This window comes from Bombus affinis, chromosome 3 (genome assembly GCF_024516045.1).
Source record: "Bombus affinis isolate iyBomAffi1 chromosome 3, iyBomAffi1.2, whole genome shotgun sequence".
Lineage (NCBI taxonomy): Eukaryota > Metazoa > Arthropoda > Insecta > Hymenoptera > Apidae > Bombus > Bombus affinis.
The window spans coordinates 11,548,819-11,573,796 of record NC_066346.1 but is presented as its reverse complement, the minus strand read 5'-3'; the positions used below and the strand labels follow the sequence as shown (position 1 = coordinate 11,573,796).

The window sequence follows — 24,978 nt, the reverse complement described above, 5'->3', positions numbered from 1 at the left end:
TGGCAGTTCAAAGTTTTGACTTTGAAAATCTATTTGTTTTATCTTTAACCTGTAATATTCTAGCTTCACCGGAGTCTTTCCCTCTACGCCCATTTTCGTTGCCCTTCGATCCAATTTTTCCGCACCGAGCGACACGAATACCGGTCCCGACGGCTTTTTCCCATTCTCCCTATGGAGTGCTGTAACACCGTGAAAACCATGGCTCGCGAATTCGGCTGGGAAACTTCGTCACCCTGAATGGAAATCCGGCTGAAACTGTTTTGTTTCACGCGACACGAAAAGTGCACTAAATAAATGTCGAAATTAAATTCGATCCCTTCTATGGCAAGCTACCGAAAAATTTCAATCAAGAAAACTATTTCTTTTTTTCTCTTTTTTTTTTTGTGAAAATCTAATTTAAGGATATATCGAGTATGCGTTAAATATACGAGTTTATTTCATTGTTAGCTCTTTTTATCTTAAAAAAATGAATCATTTTAATTGGAGTTCTTTTTATTCCAAAAAAAAGTGAATGATTTTCTATAATAGAATAATTTACGTAATTACAATAGTATTACAAATTATCTCTCTGTAACACCATATGAGTTGGAATTTGTATATCCATAACTGTCGATGTTCTTAACATTTTGTTTTATTCGCTTCATCACTGTGCTGTTACATCTTATTAGCATACCATTATTTTCACACAAAACAATCTTCAACACTTATTTTCTATAACACCTGTCAATAACAATTACTAGTTTCTATTCTATAAATATCCACAATTTATATAGAACATATTTCTAACAAGTATCAATCTCTAGATCTCAAACTAAAATACCAGACTATGATTAATCACAACTCTTTTCACTCATACAATCAAATTCAAATTCGGATCAATGATAATTCTACTCTCTCTTAATCGAGCAAAATGACCATAACAATCGTCAATTTCTACATTCCGAATTAAAGTTACAAGACTGAACCAATTGCAAATCAGTTGCCTTATAATCGAACAAAATTCTGATTACAGAACGGTTAAGTCTAACAAAAGTGTGTAAAACCAACGATACCTTAAAATCACAATAATTCTATCCTATCAGACAACACCGAGATAGAAAGCAGAGTTTCACCGTTAGATTTCCCGGTCGATTTTTCGCGAGGCAATCAGCGATCGTTTCTTTCCATATCCCGACGACCTGCCACTGAAAATTCGATTAAATTTCGCACCGGTAACCGAACGTTTTCATTATTACGGTGGCTGGCGGTAATTTCCGCGGCGTAGGTTAATATTTATCTTCGCTGGCGAATAGAACGAAGCGTGTTCGTTTCGCGAAGCTTTGCAACCGTCTCTATAAACACGGTCGGTGGCCGTCTTTGTTATTTCGTTTAATTGGATCCGTTTGATTCGATCGCGGCCGACTTTCGTCGCTGATTCCGCTTATCTTGCAGAAATGTTACCTTCCTTCTCTCATTTCTAACTTCGACTCGGGATTTATCATCACGATACATAATTAATTTCTCCGATTATCTTTGGGTAATTTTAATTTTTTTAATCACCATCGAATAATTTTAATCTTCAAAAGATAAAAACGATAAAACTCTAAACCTCACCACCACCATCGAACATATATTAAAATGGAATTTTCCGGTGAACACTAGTGCTAGGGTTAAGGATAAATAATAGCGAGGACTAACGGAGACGGTGTCTCATTGGGAAATTTTCAGGCGAGCAAGAATTATGGCTGGGCGAGCAGCGGGTGCAGCATTCTCTCCGAAATTGGCACGATGCATCTCGAATTCACCTACCTCAGTGACATCACAGGCAATCCGGTTTTCAAGAGCAAGGTCGAGAACGTGAGGAAAGTGCTGAAGAACCTGGAGAAACCGAAAGGACTCTACCCCAACTATATTCACCCGAAGACTGGGAAATGGGGCCAGCGTGAGTTTTTTTTTTTTTTATTATTTATTCGTTCAGAAAGATTTTTCGTTTACCGTAATATTTGTTCCTTCGAACCAAAAATTCGTTCCTTTCACATTTTTGCGTATCATTAAAAGTAACGGATGTATCACCTTGTAATAGAATTATTTGGGCACCCTGTATATATACTGAATTCCAATTTCTGTTTCGTTCACCGTACGTGTCTCTATCTGCGTGTTGTTCCTCAAGCAACCCACGCAAGAAACCCAACCACTTAATAACAATAATAAATCTTGGTCATACTTGGTACCCAGCATCCCCCGAGTAATCCCATTGCCGCGTTACTTAAATCATTATCCGCATCAATTCCGGCGGCAACGATCAGTTTGCTGGCAAAAACACCAGGTTAATTATTCTTCTCATGCTACATCGCACCTTCATAAATTTCACACGTACCTAATAAGAGAACTATCTTTCAGAGAATCACCGGTAATTCTCACGGTGGGACGTGAACAAAACGACCAGGCATGCGCGAACACAGTTTCACGATAAAATCATTCACCCCGCGAGCGATCATCAAAACGTATCCTCGATCAATATGAAATACGGAAAAGGAAAAAAATAATCACGGAAACACGAACCACGTGAAAATTATCTGAATCCTTCTCGATGTATATAGTTGAAATGAAAGCTACAAAAATTCGAGAAAGCTATAATCTTTACTATTTCTTTTTATTATGTTTCGTTCTTTGTGCCATTTCTTTCTTCGTTCAATCAAAAATATTCAGTCTCTATTTAATATTTTTATTTTAGTTCTATATAATTTAATCGATGAGATAAAAGATACGAAGAAGCTTGAATATATTGACATATTTTGAAAAATAAGAAAATGCTTGGTAGAGTGTTTCAATCACGAAGAATAATAACGTTACTACTAGTCTCTATCTTGAAAAATATACATCTTCGTAATTACCTATGTCAAATTATTAAAATTCTAACGATACTCTCTTTCGTCCGCTAAATTCCATGGAAATGAACAAAACCGTATTTCCCGCGTTACCAGTCGATCTTCAAACGCACTTTGCCGCACAATACCAAAGAAACAACTCAAACAACAAAACTAAAAGGTGATGTTTTGATCAGACAAAAAGAATCACAGAGAAAAAGGAGACCAAGTTTAAACGGGTAAAAAGAAGGGAAAAATTCGAGACGTGGAATAACGATGGATGTCGGATGTAAATGTAGCCGATGCTTTATTACTGTAATTTCATTTAATAAATCTTCACGCGTCCGGAGAATTTCGGGCAAAATAGATTTTTAATCTGACGGCTATCAATTATATCGGTGGAATAGTTTCGATGGCGACAGTGGCCGAGCAGAGAAGAGAAGAGGGGGGCATCGAGAAGCGAGAAGGTGTCGGCCCTGTTCCACAAGCAGCCACCGGTGTCCTCAGTTTCCTTTTGTGCTTCCGTCGCCTTCCGAGGAGAAGGTTGCCTCTCATGGCCGGCACTCTTTACACCATCTCCCCCGAATATCGCATTTATCATACCGTGCATCCCCTCGGGTGCTAAATCCTCCTCTTCTCCCGTTGTTCCACCGACTTCGTGCTCTTCTTGTATTTTCCTGTCGCACGTATGACGATCCCCGACGAATATTTATCATCGTCGTGGAACCGACCATCGTCATCCTTCGCGTTTCTTCTCAAATCCTACGGTTCTATCTTTCCTCTTCGTTTTCATCCTTTTTTCTCCTCTTCCTCCTTCTTTGTCTTTCCCTTAGTTTTCCTCTTAGTTTTCACTCTGCTTGCTTGCTTTTTCGTTTGTATTCTTATCATTGCACGTCTTGCACGTTGCGATTCTTCGTTCATCCAAGTTCCGGATTCATCCGAGCAACCATCCAGTTTCGAGTCTCCTTAAATTTACGATTCTGTCGATTGGTGAAAAGCGAATCACTTTATCGCAAGAACAAGGTTTTGGTCAAGTATAAGATGTTTGAAATATACGATGTTTCGTCATACATCGTACATCGGATTGGCTTTTCCTCTTTTTATATACTCGTCTCTATTCGTCTTTTTCATTGGGTCTTCTCGTTCATCCAAGCAGCGATCAAGCTTCGAGTCTCCTTAAATTTATGGTTCTATTGAATGTCGAGCGTCGCGAGGCTACTTCCAAGAGGAAACTTGGGCCAGCTAATTACCCTCTCAGCTTGTATTCTACCCTTCTGTTATCTGAATGGCCAACGAGCAGCTGCGAATAAGACCCTTCCTTCGAGTATGCTTTTGTATTACGTTCTTTGAACACATTTTCCAATATTGATGCTTTGCGATGCTGCGATCAATGATGGAGGAATGTAGATTAGGTGGACGTAGCACGAAGTTCACGAGTTTCGAATATTTGCGACGAGAAATATTTTCAATGGTTCTGTGCGTGAATCATCGAGTAGTTGTCGTTTTTAACCCTACCGCGGTTCTCCAATTTTTTAATTTTAATCTTTTTCCCATTTCGGCGTACAAATTGAGTTTGCTGTATTTGAAGTAAACATCTATAACGTAGAATTATATGCAGCAACGTTTTCGTATTTTACTCAAACTTGAGATATTTTTTAACGCTAGAAGAACACAATTGGATCGGAAATGACTGAAAGAACACAGAACACAGGATGAAATATGACTACGCGTAATATGTATCTTTCGTTTTATTTCTATATAGCTATCACGATTAGCGTGGACCTGTTCATTGATTCGTACGATTTAATAAATCTACAAATTTACATTTCCTATATATGATTCGTGCAATTTTACCCCAGGATTTGTAAAGTTCAAGTACTACAATTGAGTTTCTCTCAATGACTGGACTTCCTTCGCTGAGACTCCGTTAGAAGCTGAAGAGAATTATTCTGATGTTTCTGCAGTTCTGTTGTAAAGAACGTCTAAAGCAGAAAGGAGGACTAAATAAGAGAACAGGAAAGAATAATACGTTTCATCTAGAAATCTGTTAGTGGTTTGAAAAAGGCTATTTATTTAATAATTTCAAACGTAGAGACAATATAGCTCAAGTTGAAAGAACTATTCGTAGAAATTGAATGATTAGAGAATATTCTAGGATACGCGTGAATGATACACGGTTGGATAAGCAGTAATTTTCTATTTAGTACAGTATCTACTTTAAATATCGATTTCCTATTTAATTATTTAATATCTAGTTGAAGAACCTAATTGAAATTTTCCCTCCTAACAAAAATATTCAATATCTACCTCGAGTATCTAATTGAAGTTTCATTTCCTATTATATTATCCGATGTATCTATTGCAAATGTCTAATTGAAATCTTATTTCCGAAGAAATTTACTTTTCTGGAACATTAACGAAATGGAAACTTCTAGATATTACAATGAATAAAATTACAATGAACAGCATCGAAGATGAATCAAAATAAAGCAGGATATGCATCCTGCAACTTTCCTCTGTTAAAGTTATCCATCGGATAAAACAGTTCAAACTTCATACATCCCACGAAAACATAGAAACCTGCACCGATCTGCCAATATCGTGCCTCGAATAAAATGTTCGAGACGAAATAAAACCAATAAAAAATCCTGTTCATCGAAACCTCATTTAAAAGCGCTTAAACTTTCTCTAATAAAATTAACCATCGAATAAAATATTCGAAACGTCATATTTCCAATAAATGCATGAAAACCCTCGGTCCATCGATATCAATCGTCAAATGAAATATTCGTAATGGAATAAAATCAATCAAAATTTCAGCACGTTGAAATCTCGTCTAAAAACACTTAACTTTCCTCTATTTCGATTGCAATCGTCTCCCCTCGCGTTTCTCTTGCAGCATGAAGAACAAAAAGGGGTTGCAGAAAAACGAAAACGCTCGACGCTCGCAGCAGCCACGAACTGCAGAAGAAGAGTCACGAGAGTAAAATCGCCCGAGCTTTTTCTTTGTCCCGTGCCCTCCCTCAGACGAGTTGTCGGAGTAGCCCTCTTCTTCGTGCAAAAACCTCGCGGATATTCGCGTGCAAATGCCAGCCTCCACTATCTTTCGTACCTTCGAGGACCTGTAGAGCTTGAGTGCTCGACCATTTCGCCGTTCGCTGTCGTAATAAAGCACCACTCCTCGAATCGTCGATTTCAACGAACGATTTCCAGCGTAGGTCGTCCCTCGGCGTTATTAATCGCTATCTCCTTTGAAAATCCGATTGCTTTGAACAACGATTATATTGAAGAGTCGCGAAGTCGTTGAATGGCGTTCTGTAACCGTCGAAGGGTATCGCTGTTCGTAAATACGATGAAAAAGCTGCTTCAAAGTAATTGTCTCGTTGGCTGAAAGTGGCTGAAGACGCTTTCTTCGCCGGTTTGTCCGCTTCGTTTTCCAGTCGAATGGAAAGCCGCCTCGATGGAAAGCTGAGAATTATGAAACTGGCTATACAGTCGCGCGGCATGGGGATGTCTTCTTGACTGTTATTAAAATGGAAACCCTGTCGACAGGAATCCAGCGGATTTTCGACGTAGCTTCTTTATCTCACCGCTTTTGAAACGTGTAATGAGCTTAAGAGGAGTCGCGAGATGGATTTTCGAAGTTGTCTTAACGAACTTGCTCTCTGGACTTGACGAATTTATCTGATTATGCCAGACATAGGATGTAATTGAATCTCCGCCTTATGGAATTAAATTGCGTATTTCTATTATCTTATTTCTAGCATTCGCTTTAATTGCTTTTTCGAGCATAATCTTTAGAATGTACTGGCTATGATAGTTTTAGTACGACAAGTTTTGTAAAGACAGTAATGCGTTTGATCAGTTTCGCCAAAAACGGATGCATTTGTCGTCTGGTTAATTAACAATTCACCGAATCTTAATAAAGAAAAGGCACAAAAGAAAGAAATAAGTTTACCATCTTTTTATTTCCGAAATAAAACACAACAATTTTCATTATAAAAATTTGCCAAAATTGCTAGTTAATTGTACATATATAAAAATATTAAAAGTGCCAGAAGGATGGATAACGAGAAATAAAAGATCTGTAAATGATACGACGATGATAGAATGTAAGGAAATTGGGAATATTCCAAGTCGGATTGACGGACGTTTGTTTTCTTGTCGAATCACAGATCACATGTCGTTGGGAGGTCTCGGTGACAGTTTCTACGAGTATCTGTTGAAAGCGTGGATTCAGTCCGGCAAAGAAGACGTCGAAGCCCGACAAATGTACGACGAAGCGATCGCGGCTATAGATCAACACATGATCAAGACATCACAGGGCAAGCTGCTCTACGTGTCGGATTTAAAATACGACAGGCTCGAGCATAAAATGGGCCATCTGGCGTGTTTCGCTGGTAAGTTTTGAAACAAACTTCTTTTATTCCTCCGTTTAAGCTGATACCTCTTTCTAAAAAAAAAAAGAAACACGTATTTTTACAAAATTGGCCTGTCTGTCTCCAGGTGGTATGTTTGCATTGGGAGCGAAAACCCAGGAAAACGAACTGTCTGAGAGATACATGACAATAGCCGCTGGTCTGACCAACACGTGCCACGAATCCTACGACAGAAGTTACACGAAACTTGGACCGGAAGCCTTCCACTTTATCGAGGGTAACGAAGCGAAGAGTTTAAAGAACGGCGAAAAATACTACATTCTTCGGCCAGAGGTAAGTTCTATTCATATAGATTTGAATCAACGTACTTGTTTGTCGACCAGAAGCTACATAAGTAAATAATGGAAACATCGAGCTGCGGAACATATCGATATGAATTTTCTATTGACTCGTTGAATGCTCATTAAAATGTAATAATTAAACGGTGGAAGATGTTCGTGTTCTTTGTGCATTTAATTTGAATATACTCTTCTCATCATTTTTGTAATTTTTTAAATCTGTTCAGATTTTTCAACAATTGATTCTTATATGATTTATTATATCTTATATAATTTAGATTAACATCTTATTCCTTTAGTAATTTGTTTTACAACTCTACACTTGGCTCAACAAATTGTGCATTGGTTTTAAGTATTTCTTGTTATTTGATTTACCGTTAGTGGTAAAATTTGTATAAATTAGCTCTTCATTAAATGCGTTACTTTCTGCATACGCAATATGTTTCTCGCAGTACTAGAAAATCAAAAAGTTGAACGATACATCCACAAATTTAAGAAAATTTCTATCCTAGCCTTATCTGAAATCTGATAAATGCCAGCCTCAAACACAGCTTCAAGGAATTAAAACAACAAAATCAACATCCAAACGATTTCCATTTTGATTAAAAATAGAAAATCTACTTTAAAAAACGAGCATCTGTACGATCCATTCTGTCCGCGAGTCTATCATTAAACGAAAAAAATGCGTGGACGAGTATGACTCGATGACAAACGAAGCAGACAGAAACATTTCAGCATTTGTTTCTGGTTGTTTCCACCGCCGGTAATGAAAGCTGAAATATTCAATCCGTTCTTTTTCGCGTGACTCGCCAGGACAAACACAGGCTGTTCGCCAAATTCCGAGGTAAAATATTTTTCTTTCAGACCTTCGAATCGTACTTCGTGATGTGGCGGCTGACAAAGGATCCGAAATACCGTGAATGGGGCTGGGAAGCTGTTCAAGCGCTCGAGAAATACTGTCGCGTTCCAGGAGGCTTCACCGGACTTCATAATGTTTACTTGGTCGATCCTCCGCAGGACGATGTGCAACAGAGCTACTTCTTCGCCGAGACGCTCAAGGTACCATGATTTCTATCGTTATTCCTTTGATTTCTAGCCAAACTTCTAGCATACGTTCCAGAATTTGAGAAATATTCTTTACTCACTGTAGCGTTTCATAATATAATTATTCTATAATTAGTCTATCTAGCCATATTTTAGTCATGAAAAATACTGAGTGAACGTTAATGCATTCGAACGATAATCTTTATTTTAAAGATAAATGCGATAGATATTGAATCTACAATTTATAGGTCGCGCTAGGAGAAGATGTGACGTAAAACCGAAATGAAAAAAAAATTGTATAACGTGAAGTTACATTCTATAGGATTTTATACGAAGAAGAGTATTGTACGATTAATTTATAATATTGCACGATCTGTGTATCCAATGGTGTTAATCAGAAGTGAGAAAAGGAAAATTGTACAGATGTATCTTGTTACGTGATTATTTTGAAGACATTTGTTTCTCTTATTACATAATTATATGTAACTTTTGCAATAGGAAATTGTACAATTGTACAATTTAATAGCAATAAAAGATTGCTAATTAATTGAAAGTAACAGTTCAAATTGTTGGTAGTAAAGGACCGGTACTAAATATGTACGACATTATTATCGAGGAATAATATGTAATAAGGAATATAAAGAAAAATAATAATACCAATCGTCGTTTCTGCGACTCAATATAACACATTTATTTTCCACTTCGCAGTTTAAACCTGCTAAGAATCCCAACTAAACGTCGTTAACGTTACTATCGCCACGATATCTCACAATCTGTTCCCATTTTCCTAAACGTTAACGAACGTTTTCTTGGTCGTTACACCGTTTACGTCGCGTTCACAAATTTTCATTTAATCTTCTACCGAGAACCGCATGGCCGATGAAACATTTTTCGAGCGTTTGCAACGCGTTTAAAATTGCATTATCCGGGGCGTAGCGTGGCCGCGTCGTTAACTTCCGGTTAAAGGGAGTGAAACACGAGAATTTTCACACGAGCATTGTAACCGTTGCACAAAAATTAAACGATCAGAGGCAAGAGCAAGGGACCTGCGTCTGGCAATTATCGGTTAGAACGACGACTACGCTAAGAAGTTAATCGACTTGTTAACAGTTTGCTTGATTGCTACTTCAAATTTCTCGAGACTCGTTGGCTCTCGGAAAAATCTCATTAGCTGGTTGTTATTTTAAAGCAACGCGTTTTAAATATTTTATAATTGTAAATTATAACCATAGAGCGTAGGTGAATAGAAATCTGAGATTATCATTAACATTTTTATTAACTGACACTGGTGTGTAAAGACTATTTCTGGAAAACGAATAAAGTCGTTATTAGTTTAGTATACAGTTTTCTAAAACTATGAATTGTAAATTACATTAACGAAGTCAATGATAAATTATTCTAGACGCGTACTAGTTTTATTTTGTACGTGGTGGGAATGTTAGAGGCTAGACAGAGAAATAGGATTAATATCTGCAATAAACGATACTCCTCGATTGCGTCTCAAGAAAGAACATCCGAGTGCTATTAAAGTCTCAATGGTTACGATCTCAATATCTCTTAATCGTTCATTAGTGTTTTACATGTACTATTAAATTATGTGAAATTACGTATAATACAAGCTTAAGAAATAATAACAGAAAAAATGTACCAGCATTTATAAACATATAATAGCTGATTAATTATCAAATATTAAAATTAATAACTTGATTCTTTTAATGATCGTATCAAAGAGAATGATCAAATTAAAAATCTAAAAGCAAATTAACGCATTCGCTGCTGCTAAAATATGGCTATTCCTTTCCTTTTATCGAAGATATATTTAACCAATACTACTTATCTTACTTTGCTTGTCTTTCTAAGCCTTCTTATTCGAATACGCGAGAACAAAAACTCAACAGTTGCATCTAGTTATTACTGAAAGTCTAACGGTTAACTTTTAGATAATTAGCGCGCCCCGTTACGTACAAAACGAAATAATTAGACTACGGATTTTTATACAAGTTTACGTTTCTATGAACACAGGTAAATGGAAGTTAAACAGAGATTCATTTCACCCACTGAATGTTATAACGTGTACTTCACTTTGGATACTTCGTATACTTTACCACGTTATATGCATTCTGTACTTTTTTACATTTTTCATATATACAGATTTTTCGTGAATATACCTAACATGCAAACTTTCTAAACTCGCAATTATGCATAAATATTAAATATAAAAATCTGCAGTCCAATACTTGGTAATAGCTAATAATAAGTACATGCACAAGCCAGCAGGATATAATCGTTAAGTCTACGTTCTTGTCTATTTCAGTACCTCTACCTGCTGTTCAGCGACGATGATCTCATAAATCTGAACGACTGGGTGTTCAACTCCGAAGCTCACGTGCTTCCCATCAGGGGCAACCCCCTGTACCGGGCCTCTCCCACTTTATAATTCAAAGGAAACTCTCACACCTGGAAGAAAACGACACACCGACGACACAGCAAGACCGTTCTAACAGCTCGAAACAATCGGAAGTCGTCCGCTGTGCACCAGGAAGAGAGAGATCAACAACGTGAGAGATGAACAAGAAGAGGGAATAACTCGGAACTACAAGGAACAAGAAAGAGAAGAAAAAGCAACGCAAAATTGAACAGTGTACGCGATAAGAAAATATAAGGAAAAATAGAACAGTGAACAAGTTTCTGGATTTAGAAGGTAAAAAAGAAAGAAAAAAAAAGAAAAGGAAAAGAGAAAAGAAAGGGGAAAAGGAACAAACTAACGAACGCGTTATTACCTGTGAAAAATTATAGACAGATCGATGAACAGTGAAAAAAATAGGAAAATGGAGAGAGACTGGAGAGGCGAGACGACGACGTTGATACTCAGCTCGCAAAAGCCACGTGTCGCCGCGGTGAATACAATTAAAAATAATTATTTTAGGTAAAACGAGATATAATAGGGGACAGGGAGAATGTGGAGAAGATGATAACGAACGTTATTTAAGCGACAAACTATACAGATGAAGAATTACACGGAGACACACACACACATATACACACAGAGTACGTTTGTAAATAGCGAAAAAAGAAGGAATGTGTGAACAAAACTATATAATAGATCGCGCGAGAAAGAAAGAGTGAAAGAAGCGAGAGACGAGAGAATAAGGGAAACGTATGCTCGAGCGAAAGGGACAATTTGAAATAGAGAAAGAATGCGTGTATGCGTGTGAGAGACTAGAATGAAAATTTAATCGTTTGCCTGAATGCTTGACCCATTTTCTTTTTTCGCCTGCGACATAAAAATGGTCTAGGCAGCCGAACCTATTTCAAGGAAGATCCGAATACCGAACGTTCCAGTCGAATCTCTTGGTGATTATGGCGAAACTGTTCAATCGGTGTTTCTCTTTTCCTTCTTCCTTCTGTTCGAGCTTTTTTGAAAACGTGGCACTTTAATGTCCGAGAGGTAAAAATTAAAAAAAAAAAGAAAAAAAAAGAACGAAAATTATAAAATTCTTTGACAAATAACGAAAATGATTATTTGCTAAATAATTAGTCGACGTAATTGGTTTGGGAATTCGTATTTCATGGGAAAGCATTTAGATCGAAATAAGTAATTATTTAAAAAAGAACGTTTAAAAAAGACGTTAAGAACGTTTGAAAAAAAAAAAAAAAAAAGAAAGAAAAAGACACCAGTCCTCCAAGAAGATCGATCAGCGGATCTATAAGTTATTCTTGTTTTAATTAACAATTATATCGATCGCTGATCGACCTCGCTACTTCTCAGACTTCACCGACACGAGACCTTCTTCTTCGCGGCTTTTTCTATCTTTTTCTACTTTTTGAATAAACGACACACTGCGCCTCGATCGTCTCGGTGGCAGAAAGCGCCGATGGAAATTCGTTCGATCCGGTCCCGCTACGTATTTGATGCGACGATTTCGTTTTAAGTTTTAACCGGCTACACGCATATTTTATAGAAATCAAAGTTCACGGAATTGTTAATAAATCGCTATTTGTCTTTGTTTAGAAATTTTAATATATTTAATTACGAACGAAGGGTAACTCTCGTTTCTCTTTAAACAAACTGTTGTCATAATTCATGAAAACATGAAATAAAATCAAAAGACGACATTAGCATTTTTGCATTTTATACCGTGTGAATCCATTTATGCTTAAAAAGAATATTTTATTGAAATACCGGAGTTTCGTTGCTTAAAATAACGCAGTTATTGAAATTTGGAAATCACCTTAGAAATACGAGTGCAGAGTTTACAGAAGCTGGAGCATAAATGGGTTACGTTTAAAAGTTCCTTACATATCCTTTTGTTTCTGCGTCGCGTTCGGCTGAATTTTAAGGCGAATCGCCAAGTGCTTCCATGTAACTGGCTGGAGAAAATTTCGAGAGAAGTTTCAGCCGAAACTTTTCTATGGAATTCGTAGTTTGAATCTTTATGGGCGTAATATGGAAAAGGAATAAGCGTACGAGGAAACGTAAGGAAAGATTTTACGATTTTCGAGCGTGTTTAACGGCGATGTGAAGCACAAGAGCAAAAGCGTCGGCTACTTGTGCGAATTACAATGCTATCGATGGAAGAACAGGCTTGGTTTATTTCACGCATTTTACATATTTATACGTTTGATATCTTATTATTTTTACCATCGCTAAGATTCTTTACGAAAAATTTCTTAAGTGTTGCAATTTATTTCTATAAAATACGAAAAATCCAATGAATTAGTATATTTATCATAAAACACATCTAGAATATTGACAAAGCACTAATAGATTATTTTAATAAATATCTAAATATTTTAACGCTATTGATTTTAAAATTTATCTTAAAATTCTACTTCTATCTTAGTAAGGAAATATATGTTCGATGTGAATTCTTTCATCGATCCAACGAATGGTTCTCAAAAAAGTCAATTATCCATCAAAGAAATTAGTAAAAGAGCAATCTTCAAAATACGAAATTTAAACCATCCATCCATTTAACGAAACAATCAGTTTTCGTTTCTTCGACAAGTTATATTGCCTGAAAAAATCAAAAACCATCCCCCAGTACAATCTTTATCACGATGAACATCAACTAGAGGGTTGCCCTTCGGACAACGAAATATAATTATTATTAATATTATGCAAAGATGAGAAATTGGCTGGCAAAAGATTCGATCTTACTTTCTTCTTGATAAACCAGCAGGAATCTTCTACTGTTTTCAAAAAATCTTCGATGTAAAATTCAAACATGAAAAACGCGTATTAGCAACGATTCTTTCATATTTGTTCAAACTTGAGAGATTTTTTAACGATAGAAAATCGCAATCGAATCGTCAATTATCACGATATAGGACACGATCACCACCTTTCGCTCTTGCGCCCTTTGCATGGCCATCTTCTCAACTTTGCACAATAGAAAAATTCAAAACCACTGGACTGGAGATGTTTACACATATTCGTATTTTTATGAACGCAAAGAAACGAAAGACAATATTTGATTCACCCACTTAATATTATCTTTAATCGAGAATCGAAAGCTTCTGCGTTGCTACTGTACACATTAAACGCGAAATAAAAATTCGAGCTATGTCTCGGATATTTTTTATATTTTTCAGCATTGCGTGCATTTTTGCACCATTAAATTTCCCCGAAGCACGTAAACATCCGCAGTCTAGCGATCACCGTTGCATCGATTCTCGCGTTCGACAGCATCATCCATCGAATATTCGTCTCGTGGAAGGCTTTCGGCCATCGAGCTGCCGGAATCAACGTGCAGCCCCTGATCAGTAGTTTCCGGTGCAAACGTAACCTCACGAGACTCATATTTTTTCTTGTGTGTGTTGAACAAATCAAAAATCGCGAGCCAAATTCCTACGTCGTATCCATCATTGACCCTATGCAAAGAAGGCTGGATCATTGTCAACGCGATTGTCGAATATTTTATTCTATTGAAACTTCTATAAATGTAACTTCTCCACTCGTCTATGACAATCGAATTTACTTAAAAAGTAAAACTGTAAAACCTTAAAAAATTTAGAACAATACTGTCGCTTTTAGTCAAAATATCCCAGTAGCATGTTTGCATTTTTCAAGATACGCTGAAGTATTTTAAATTTTTACCTGTGTTTCTTACCTTGCGAGTAAAGTTACGTTATACAGGCTGTAGCGATACGATGACTAAATATTTCAAATTGATCGAAGAGAGTGATATAATTCGAGTTTTTCTAGGTTTTAAATAGCAAATGGGAGATTTTTGATCAAGGAGGACAGAATAATCATCGAGTCCACATCGATCGTTTCTATAAATTGTAAATTAGAAAAAATTGACATCACAAACGCTGTTCTTTTTTATTTTTATCTTAAAATTCGCTATCAACCATGTCACCTCATTGCGATAAATAAACTTACCGGAGTCTCCTATTCGTTTCCTAAAAATCGAACTGCTACCGTACGCTTTTGTATTGTACAATAAAAAAGAAATTCAGAAAAACTAGAATTGGTCAAGCTAACTTAACTGGCAGCTTCGCGTAATCGTAATTTAGAAAGAGACAAACGTAAAACACGTACGTGAGACGGAATTGATTCAGCCTTCGTTGTCAGAGGGTTAAACGATCGACAGAAGGATGAGTCGCGCGCGATTTTCAACGAAAGGGGAAAAGCGTAAAAGCGACGCGCGAAATCAGTCGCGCGTGGTAGTTTAGTAAAGGATGTAGCAACCGATAAACTAGCGTGTATATAGATAAAAAGATTTCAAAAGAGAAAAGTAAAAAAAGAAAGTCATATTCTATAGGAGGTACGAGGCGTAGAAACAGAGTTATATAGAGGTTACTGAATGTGTAATTGTATAGGCTTTGCAACGAACGTGCGCAAGGAAAGAGAGAAAGAGAGAGAGGATATGTGTGCGTGAGAGTGGAGGTACGTGAGAGATATTGTAAATTCGAGTTGTCAAGACGCGTTTCGAATTCGAGTCGGATGCGTTCCCACATTGCGAAGCTGCGTTCCATTACGAATAACGAGCAGCGTTCTTGGAAAGATAAAGATAACTTTACGAAATGTAAAAATTAGTTTTGTTCCTTTTCGTCATTTTTGTAGATTTATAAGTTTCAGAGATTTTAATAGGCGACAATAAGAATTAAAGTATGTTGGTTATTTAAAGGTATAAGAAATAGATTTCCGTAATATCTTTTTAGAAAAATCCCTTGGTTTTCATAATTTTTGTAGGTTTCTAAATTAACCGAATACTTCGAAAGTACAAACACCTAGACTGTCGTAGTATTTCATAAAGATTAATAGATGGACCTTTTGCAAGGAGCTTTTTTAGGATGGTCAAATTTTGAGCAACTATTTCTCAACGATTAATTGATAACGCATAACGAAACTTCGGATATCGAGAATTTAAGACAGATATGAATTAAGGAAACGACATTTCAAATTGCAAAACCAAAAATGGAAATCATTTATTTCTGACGAAGAAGATTTATACCATCGCTTACGAATGTTTGAAGCTCTTCTGCAACTTAATGTACAAAGATCTTCGAAGTTTAAAACACTGCCTGTCTCAAACCGCCGACATTATGTAAGCGATTTTCGTCCTCTTCTTTCAGGAATCACGCGAATATTCTTATACGGTTTAACAAAACGATTGTCGAAAGGGAAACTATAGAACGTATTTTTATAACAAGAAAGGAAAGAACGCAACAAAAGAGTGGGCTATCAAACGATCGAATCAACAAATCTTTTTTTCCAAGTATCGACTGTCGTTTTTCGCAATTAAACGCAGCAGAAGGGACGGGAAATATCGAAGAAATACGTGTCCTTGATCGAGGACCGATCTCGAGAAATTTCCCGCATGCGCTTTCTAAACAATCAGCGAGTCGATGACTAAGACGGCCAGAAAGTTACTTAATATATTATATATAACATAATGATACTTTACGCCTCTTGCCTTTTTCGTTCCTCGAGCTCGGATGGCCGCTCGGAAATTCACTGTTTCGAGCGTTCATCCTTGGAACAGAAGCAAGACACCATAGAATGTATACACTCAACTATACGGAAGTACATGCGTATGTTTCTCGTACAAGATGGAAGTGAAATGCTTAAATACGAGAATTGACAAAGAAACAAAAGAAACGAGCAGGTGTTTCGATTGCAATTTCTCGTACGTTGTGTGTTTCTAAGAGATTCATTGATCCTTGACACAGTTACGATTATCATTCGTTTATGGACGTTCATTGTTACTGACGTGTTTTGAAGCGATCTGTTCAAAATAATTCTTTCGTCGATTCTTCGTTTCGTTTTGAAATGGAAGCTTTCGTCGGGAAGCTTCGTTCAATCCGAATACGAAAAGAGAGATATTTTTAGAAGATGTTTGCGATTTTGATCCGAAATAGACACTTGTAATTATTTATTACGAATTTAAATGTATATAATTATTAAAGAATCGTCTTACTTTGAATATATTCGTCGTTATTATTTATGACAATGTAGGAAGGAACAACGAATACCATCGAAATTTCATTTGTCAAGGAAAAATCGTTTCGACGACGTGGTAACAACGGACAGACCGAGAAAACTTCAGTGTCTTCTAACGCGTGGAACCACCTCACTCGGAATTGGACGAGCAAGCGATCTTCGTTTTCCTCCCTTTCCGTAGAAACAAATCGATCGAACAAAACAATTCTATTTTGCTGCTGATATTATATACTTACACGAGCAAAGAAATAAAACGACAAAGGGAAACCGTTAGGTCGTTGTCCTGTGTAAAGAAAAAAAAAACAAATTGTTATTTATAATAGTAACGAAAAGATTGTCGCTGATCCAACAGAGCGACGACGATGGACGAGGATAGATTCGACGGTGATGAAGATAGTAATAAACGATAATTAGCCTATACATATATTTGTGAATAGATATTTAATAATTTATTGTTAACTAGAGTATTTTATTTGAAGGATTTTCATTAAACGGGGTTTCGGGTACCAATAATATCGTTTCTTACGCCAGAGAAAAAAAGGGGTTAGAAAAAAAAGAGACAGAGCGAGAGAGAGAGAGAGAGAGAGAGAGAGAGAGAGAGATTGTGTGAAAGCGATTATGGTGTGAGTAAAGTGAGTGAAGAAAAAAAATAATGAGATTAAAATGAGCGACAATTTCTACGTGCGCTTTTGTCAAAGAATCGAGAGAGAGAGAGAGATAGAAAAGAAAAGATAGAAAACAGTTTCTTAGCTTTACTTACCTAATTTTTGTAAGCAGAGCGACAACAGACAGACGTCGGTAAGAGGAAAAATAAAATGGTGTAAAAGAAAACAAATTATATATATTATATATTTATCGTTGGTCGAAGAACGGAGAGAGGAGAACGGGTGAACGAGAGGAAAAAGAATAATAGAATAAAATGTAAAACAATGAGCGCGTCAAGCGCCAGCATTCGACGCAAACTATAATTATACTTGTAAATACAGTACACGATTTAGTGATAATACGGGGGTTTTACTTTTAACAGCTTTATGTGATTATTACTTTGTCATGATCAATGAAATAAATAAATGATGATAATACTTTAATCTATATTTTGTTAATAATCGTTTCCTTACCTTTCTACATCTTTTTAAACTTCTCGCTTCAATTTCGATTCAAATGCGAATTTACTTTCATTCTCGAGATCTCTACAAAGATGGCAAAGTTAGATTCTTATACGTATCTATCGAAATTCTGACCCTCTTTATTTTATCTGTAAATCCTCGTGTGTCTTTTTCTTTTTAATTCTCGTATAAAATATGTCACATTCTTCGATCTTCTTTAAAAAATCAATCAATAAGACAACGTGCATTCTTTTGTACGAAATTCCTAACTAACGTCGCGAAACAGGTGCAAACGAGAAAAATTGATTATCTAACAAAATTTATACAGGCGAAAGAATCGGACGTGAGACAAGGTCGGATGATTACATATTGTACATAAGCTGCATATATCAGGGAATAGCTATCGGGAATTTCGATGGTAAGTAGAATTATTGTTCAATAATGCAAATCAGGCGCAGCTGCTTCATGTGCTAATTAGGTCCATGGGGGATGGAGAATGTCCATCGACATCGAAGTAACAAATCCCTTTGATGGCCGACTGAATCCTCCTAATGGTCATGCCGCCGGCTACTGTTAATAACCAATCAGAAATGACCCGTGTACGAAACACGTTGCTCGGTTAATTGTTAGTCGATTCGAAATTCGTATACGACATTAGGTTGCCATGAATTAAACACATTGCTAGAAGCCACGTTATATTTTCAAATATTTCGCTATAAGCGAAACAATGAACATACTTGTGTATTTTATATAAATTTCATTTCTATGCATACTAAAAATACATCAAGAGCCTTATTTTATTTCAACATAATTATCGAAGTAATAATGAGAACGATACGTACACTAACATAGCAAATTCAATTCGATGGTGCTTAAGCGAAATACATCCATTAGCTGGAATGCAAATTAATCTCTTAAAGAACGACATAATACGTAATGAAGTAATACATAGAATTTATATAAATGCAACGTTATTGTGGAAGGCATATAGAATATAATTTACATATGAAGAAGTTTAAGAAAATTGTTTAACACGATGCTATAAGTAGCTCAATTTCTTCGCAACTTCGCAAGATGACGACGAGGAAAGAAGAAATAGCTAAACAACTCTCTTCTACAACCGCTATGTCAAAAAGTAGGATGGATAAAATATTTAACATGTCTGTACACTGTAAATTTCATTTTACTTACTATTGATTGTATCGACTATCGTATCTCATTGATTAAATTGATTTTATATTCCTTGTTAATTTAAAAGAAATCGAAATACGTATGAAATGCATGAGATGTTACCATAATATGCAAAAGTACACAAAATATCGAAAATTGTATTATCTAGACGTTGAACAAGATTTCTATTCGAATAGTAATCTTAAAAATATGAATTTGCGTAAAAATTCGCAACGTATCTATAACAATAATTAATTGCAAAATTTCACCCTAAAGTAGAAGACTCTAGCAAATTACAATCTCTTAACTGTCAATAAAACAAACAAAACCTGCTCGCAAAGTCCTAAACCCGGCACATGTATCGCGTTGCAAATTCAACTATAGTTGCAATCTTCCATCTCGCACCTGAATCAGCCTAACCTGAAGCAGTCTTCAAAGAAGACGAGCGTAAAAAAAGTTCAAAGGTCGTCATCGATGCAGCGTAACGGACTCGGCATTTACCCTAAAGGGTAACAAGGGGGTTCGACTTGTTCGTATTTCAGCCACTTCGCCACGCACAAGGTTTCCGTTCCCGCCTCCGCGTACAACCTCCGGTTGATCGCCTCTCCGACGAGGATACAAAAATATCGTGAATCCTCGACGACACGCGAAGACGACGAGCGGTCGCGTAGAAGGGGAAGAGTTCGTCGACGACGACACCGACGTCGGTGTCAGTGGAGTAGGCGGCAGAGGAGGAAGAGGCGGAGGCGGACGGAGGAGACGACCGGGACAGAGGATTAGAGAGTGAACCAGTCGCCCTCCTGCCTTTCGTTTCTCCATCGTTCAAACAGCGCTCCAGACATTAACTCCAACGTGTGCATAGACATGTCTCGCCCGTAGAAACGTTGAAACCTCGTGGATCTTCCTCCTTGAGCAAGTGCACCGTGTCTACTCTGCGCGTCCTGGGATAACGAAGTGTCTCACAGCAAAGTTTCCTCGTGACAAGGGGGATTGACTGTTCGAGGTTCGCGGGCAAACAACAACTCGACAGTTCCAAGTGCGTGGCGACGTTCGCTTGGGTTGGACCGTTTTTAACACACAGGAGGAATTCTGTCTTCTTTAGTTAAAATCTACCGCAGTGATTTGAGAAAGTTTTTGGATATTTAGCATAAAAGATTTTCATAATTACATAGCGTGTCATATACTGTACGTATATTTTAAAAGTGTCTCAGTTCAGTTAAAGTAGTTCACTTTTGCGTTGAAATTGATAAACGCAAATAAAAATCAAAGGGGAATTTCGAGGAAGGGGGAAATACGTCGAATTGGTCATTTAAATAATTTTGTGAAACGTTCGCGATAAATCGTACTTTCGAGCCGCTAAATCGAAGTGTCGCGCCTTTCGACTAAGAGGGGCAGAATTATTCTCCGGTATCAGAGGGTTGGTTCGATTCTGTCAGGGTTTTAATCGTATTTGCTCGGTCGCTGATAAACGAACGCGCCACGTGTAACATTTCTTTGGATTCGGTGTGTCTTCTTTCAAAATTAAGTACGTACATCGCGTTGTTGTTAACGGACCACGGATGTCCATGCAAATTCTGATTTTTACGAGAAATAACAAATACTCCGTCTGATAATTTCTCTGACAAATACCGAGTACTTTGTATATTTCCTATACTTTTACATTTGTCTGGTTGAAAATCATTCTGTTGTGTAAGTCAAAGTTTTGAAAATTTGAATTTAGTCAGGCATCCTTACAAGTATCATCTGCCTTTAGTTTCATAGTCAATTAAAATAACTTTATTCCCCATTCATACTACGTTTTAATTTACGCTGCTTTTTATAAATTTTCATTACGCGTTTGAAAACATAAAACTTCTTATAACATCAAACATGAAACGCTATCTCATGAAAAGTAGCAACTGACTTGCATCACAATTACGCGCGTTCTCTACACATTTACCTCGTCATATTTTCCACGTGAGCGCATTAAGATCCGTAGTTTGTTAATCAGCGCAATCGAGATAAGAAACGAAACTTCGAACTAGCGTTCTCGATCGAAGAAGATCGTCGCATAGTTTCAAGAAACGCGTCGTTTGAACAAGACAGACTCGAAAGGTGTTGAATACTTTCGAAGGAATTTCTGTGAATGGTTGCTTCGGTACCGGAAGAGGAAGGGCAATCGTGCTGATTGGCCGGCAGACTGTCAGCGATTTGAATCTCACAACCGGAACGTCGCGTTCCTCAACTCGCGTTTTTCTTTTTTCTCCAGTTTCCCCCTTCCTCAACCTGGTCGGTGCTATTATTGCTGTGCTGCCTAAATATAGATGAGAGCGTACGCTTGACGCAAATCGAAAACAGAACTTGTAAACGTACGTTCGTCTTTTTATTTCGCCTCGGACGCGAGTCGCCGCCAGGCTTTTATCCTCCTGCCCCAGTGTTTCGAAAACGATCGACGCGATGAAGGCGCCGATACATTGGATACTGGTCCTGTTCTGCGCTCTCGGTGAGTAACAAGCTCCCCTTTTTTATCGATTATCGCGAGAAATAAAAATACGATACTTGAACATATTGTCCGAGCTTCTTTGTTCCATGACATTAGCTGAAAAGTATTTTATTAGATTTTTTCATTGATATAATTATACAAAGGTGTCCATGAATCGACCAACTACATTTCTTGTAAATTACTCTATTTAAGCATTAGTCAGATTAGGTGGAAAATTTTATCTGGCTTCTTTTAATATAAAATAGTACAAAGGTGGTAACTTATTTAGAAAGGAATTTTATTAATTGCGCGATGATTTGTCAATTAATAACGTTAGTGAATTGACAAGCATTAGATTAGGTATCGCTAGGTAAGTTATGGATTATTATAAACTTCTTGTTTAACGTTTTCTCCACTTTTCATTTGATGAAGTTAATTAACGACTTCTAAATGGTTCGTTTAGAAATTGATGGCGAGGCAAAGTTCAATGAGACATAGCTCTAATTCGCCGATTTAAAATAAAACTGTAATAAAAGAACGTCGTGTAGAGCTGCTTTTACGAAGGCAGCATCTAGAAAAACAGTCGATATTTATTGTTAGATGCAATTGTACGCTTGCGTTGATAGTTTATTATCGAAGCGAAGGCTACAAGTGCTTTCAGTATACTCTTGGAATAGATGACTTCATATGATTAATCGAAGCGATACGATGGAATGTTCAAACAAATGTAATGGGCCTCGATGAAAATGCAAGTTATTTAATAACAATTTGATCACAATTACGCATTCTGGTTATTTTTATTGCTTTCTCGCTATATGTGATAGTATCAATAAAGCGTTTCAGAAAAATACTTTAACATGCTACTGAATTGAAAAAGCATTTATAATAATAACAATGTTTTCATATTTTGCGTGAATTTAAGATATCTTTCAAGAATAGGAAGATACAATTAACTCAAAAATTATTAAAAGGACGAAGCAGGATTAACGACAAAAATATATCGAAAATTAAAAGTGTAGAATAAAAATTGAACGTATGATAAAATAAAATATAACAAAATAAAAAGACGTAGGAAGCAATTTCTTATTTTAGTCTCGTTCCTGAACAATGTAAAAAAAAAAAAACAAAGATCAATTACGTAAAAATATTTGCCATTCCGCGACAGTAACATCACGTTCTCCATTACAACTTTAATAGAACCAAGGAAATGTATGAAATACCTCGCACAAATAAGCGACAATCTACTTAACACACAAACTTAGGAAAACGATAAATTTCAATTGCTCCCGGAAAGCTAGTTTCACGAGACCAATAATAATAGAATAGCAGCGCCATGAACATGACAGGAACTATACAATGGAACACCTAATTAGAAATACGATGGAAACACTTCCAAGGACGAACAGAATCGTAGAATATCTTATATTCTTTCCACGGAGCGGAAGGAGCTACGAAGAAAGAAGAGAAGAAAAAGAAAAAGGTCGAAAAATGCTTTCGAAAGAAATGTAACAAATGCTAAAGAAAATTTCTCGCGATATTTGCGCATTAGCAAAGTCCATAAATGTCGACTGTGTTGACAAACTTTCGGTTGAAAGGGTCTGCATTCGTCGATAAACCGCAACCACGAGCTTTCTGATTAATTAAAGACACGTGGTTCGTACGTAAAATCAGGTTAAGATGCGTTCACATCATATTCCTCAGAGCTCTTAGCTATTTCACGAAAGGAATTAAGAAAACGAGTCTTTTCTAAGAATGTTGTATCTCTTAAGAATTTCTTAATGAACGCGTACAATTTTTTGATTGCGCAGCAAGAAAATCATGCTGTCGACTTATTCGCTAATAAGACGAATTAACAAAATTCCATTGTAACAGTTGATAACGATATTGGTAGAGAAATATCTGAATAGTTGCAAGTAAAGTCTTATGCTATTTTCTATCGAATTCTTAAGAATTTTATTATTTTGTTGGTATATTTTATATTAGTATATTAGTTGTAATACGTAGATAAATATACATATATGTAAAAATTAAATCAGAAAGCTTGAATTAAAAAGCTTTGATTAAAAGCTTTTCACTTGAAAGATACATCTTCCAATTACAATTTTTTAAGGGTAACTCATTTGGACGAAAACAGCGTGTAAATTATAAATGCTATCTTTTTGCATCAACAAGAGAAATTTCTATCGAACGATCTACCTAAATAACAACGATAATTTACTTTACAAGTTACAGAGAAAAATACATACAAATCCGTAGAAACAACGATAATATCGTACTACGTTGTTACAATATTCTACGTTAATCTATTTCGCACAAATACCATGGATGTAGAAGATTTAATTAAACGCTACATCAATATTTTACTTTTAATAGGATAGCAACTGAATTATCTGTGTTTCTAATGTAAATTTCGTCGACTAGTGGAAAGAGCAAACAAAACGAAGGCTGACACGCGCTGGTCAAACCACATGCATGTTATCATGCTATATCGTCGTCTATGATAAACGTCAGCAAACTGTAGCCTAAGATCCATCGATTGGACAAATGTAATTCTCTTTGTCCAATATTGACGTTGAATCAGATAGGATGTAATGTAAGACCCGAGTAGAGCAAGCGATATTGCGATTTCTGGACGCCAGACGACGGAAAACGGATGTTACACGTGTGAAAATAAACGCGTTTTGCAACCTTGATGGATTATACACGCGTTTGATTATGGTATACGCGATTTTCCTTACTTTCAGAAGCTTCTGGGTCAAGTTAAAGATAGATAGATCGTGGAAGGGGATAAATCAAGGAAAATTAGTACGTCTGCGTAAAATTGTTTCGACTCGTTGTTTCTTACGCATTAGAGTACGTTTTAAACGAAAGAATTTGATACGTGATATACCAAAAAATTGTAAATCAGCAGCCATCAGAATTTATATTTTTGTATGAAGTTACATTTTTTGGTAATTTTTCGTTCTTCCCATATTTCTGCTTGAATCTCGCTTTGCTCAAAAGCATTAACATAACATATGGAAATAAAACCTATTGGATGGTATTCTGGAATTATTTTGCAAAAGTATTGCAAGGATATTGAAGAATTTTGGCGGATTTTTTAAAACGCCAAAAGCTGAGGAAAATAGGTACTGTGTGGACTTGAACGACCAAGCGTGCAGACGACGTCGGTAAAAATAAGG

The 24,978-nt window shown here is 36.5% G+C and overlaps 2 protein-coding genes across 7 annotated transcripts in view; both read left to right on the top strand.

Moving 5' to 3' along the window:
• LOC126914699 (mannosyl-oligosaccharide alpha-1,2-mannosidase IA-like) overlaps positions 1 to 18,147 on the top strand; it is an 89,560-nt gene extending 71,413 nt beyond the window's left edge. For both annotated transcript variants that reach the window (XM_050719016.1, XM_050719017.1), the window contains exons 3-7: positions 1,708 to 1,921; positions 7,022 to 7,246; positions 7,353 to 7,558; positions 8,428 to 8,622; positions 10,922 to 18,147. In XM_050719016.1, the coding sequence (XP_050574973.1) occupies positions 1,708 to 1,921; positions 7,022 to 7,246; positions 7,353 to 7,558; positions 8,428 to 8,622; positions 10,922 to 11,044 (963 nt within the window). In that variant the 3' untranslated portion in view covers positions 11,045 to 18,147. The remainder of the gene's footprint in view (positions 1 to 1,707; positions 1,922 to 7,021; positions 7,247 to 7,352; positions 7,559 to 8,427; positions 8,623 to 10,921) is intronic.
• Positions 18,148 to 19,954: 1,807 nt separating this feature from the next.
• LOC126914666 (xaa-Pro aminopeptidase 1-like) overlaps positions 19,955 to 24,978 on the top strand; it is a 45,487-nt gene continuing 40,463 nt past the window's right edge. Inside the window, exons 1-2 of one of the 5 annotated variants that reach the window (XM_050718898.1) lie at positions 19,966 to 20,520; positions 21,639 to 21,817. In XM_050718898.1, coding sequence (XP_050574855.1) covers positions 21,772 to 21,817 — 46 coding nt within the window. In that variant the 5' untranslated portion in view covers positions 19,966 to 20,520; positions 21,639 to 21,771. Of the gene's footprint in view, positions 21,818 to 24,978 lie in introns of all 5 variants that reach the window. The other 4 variants (XM_050718896.1, XM_050718900.1, XM_050718895.1 and 1 more) reach the window with 4 other exon arrangements.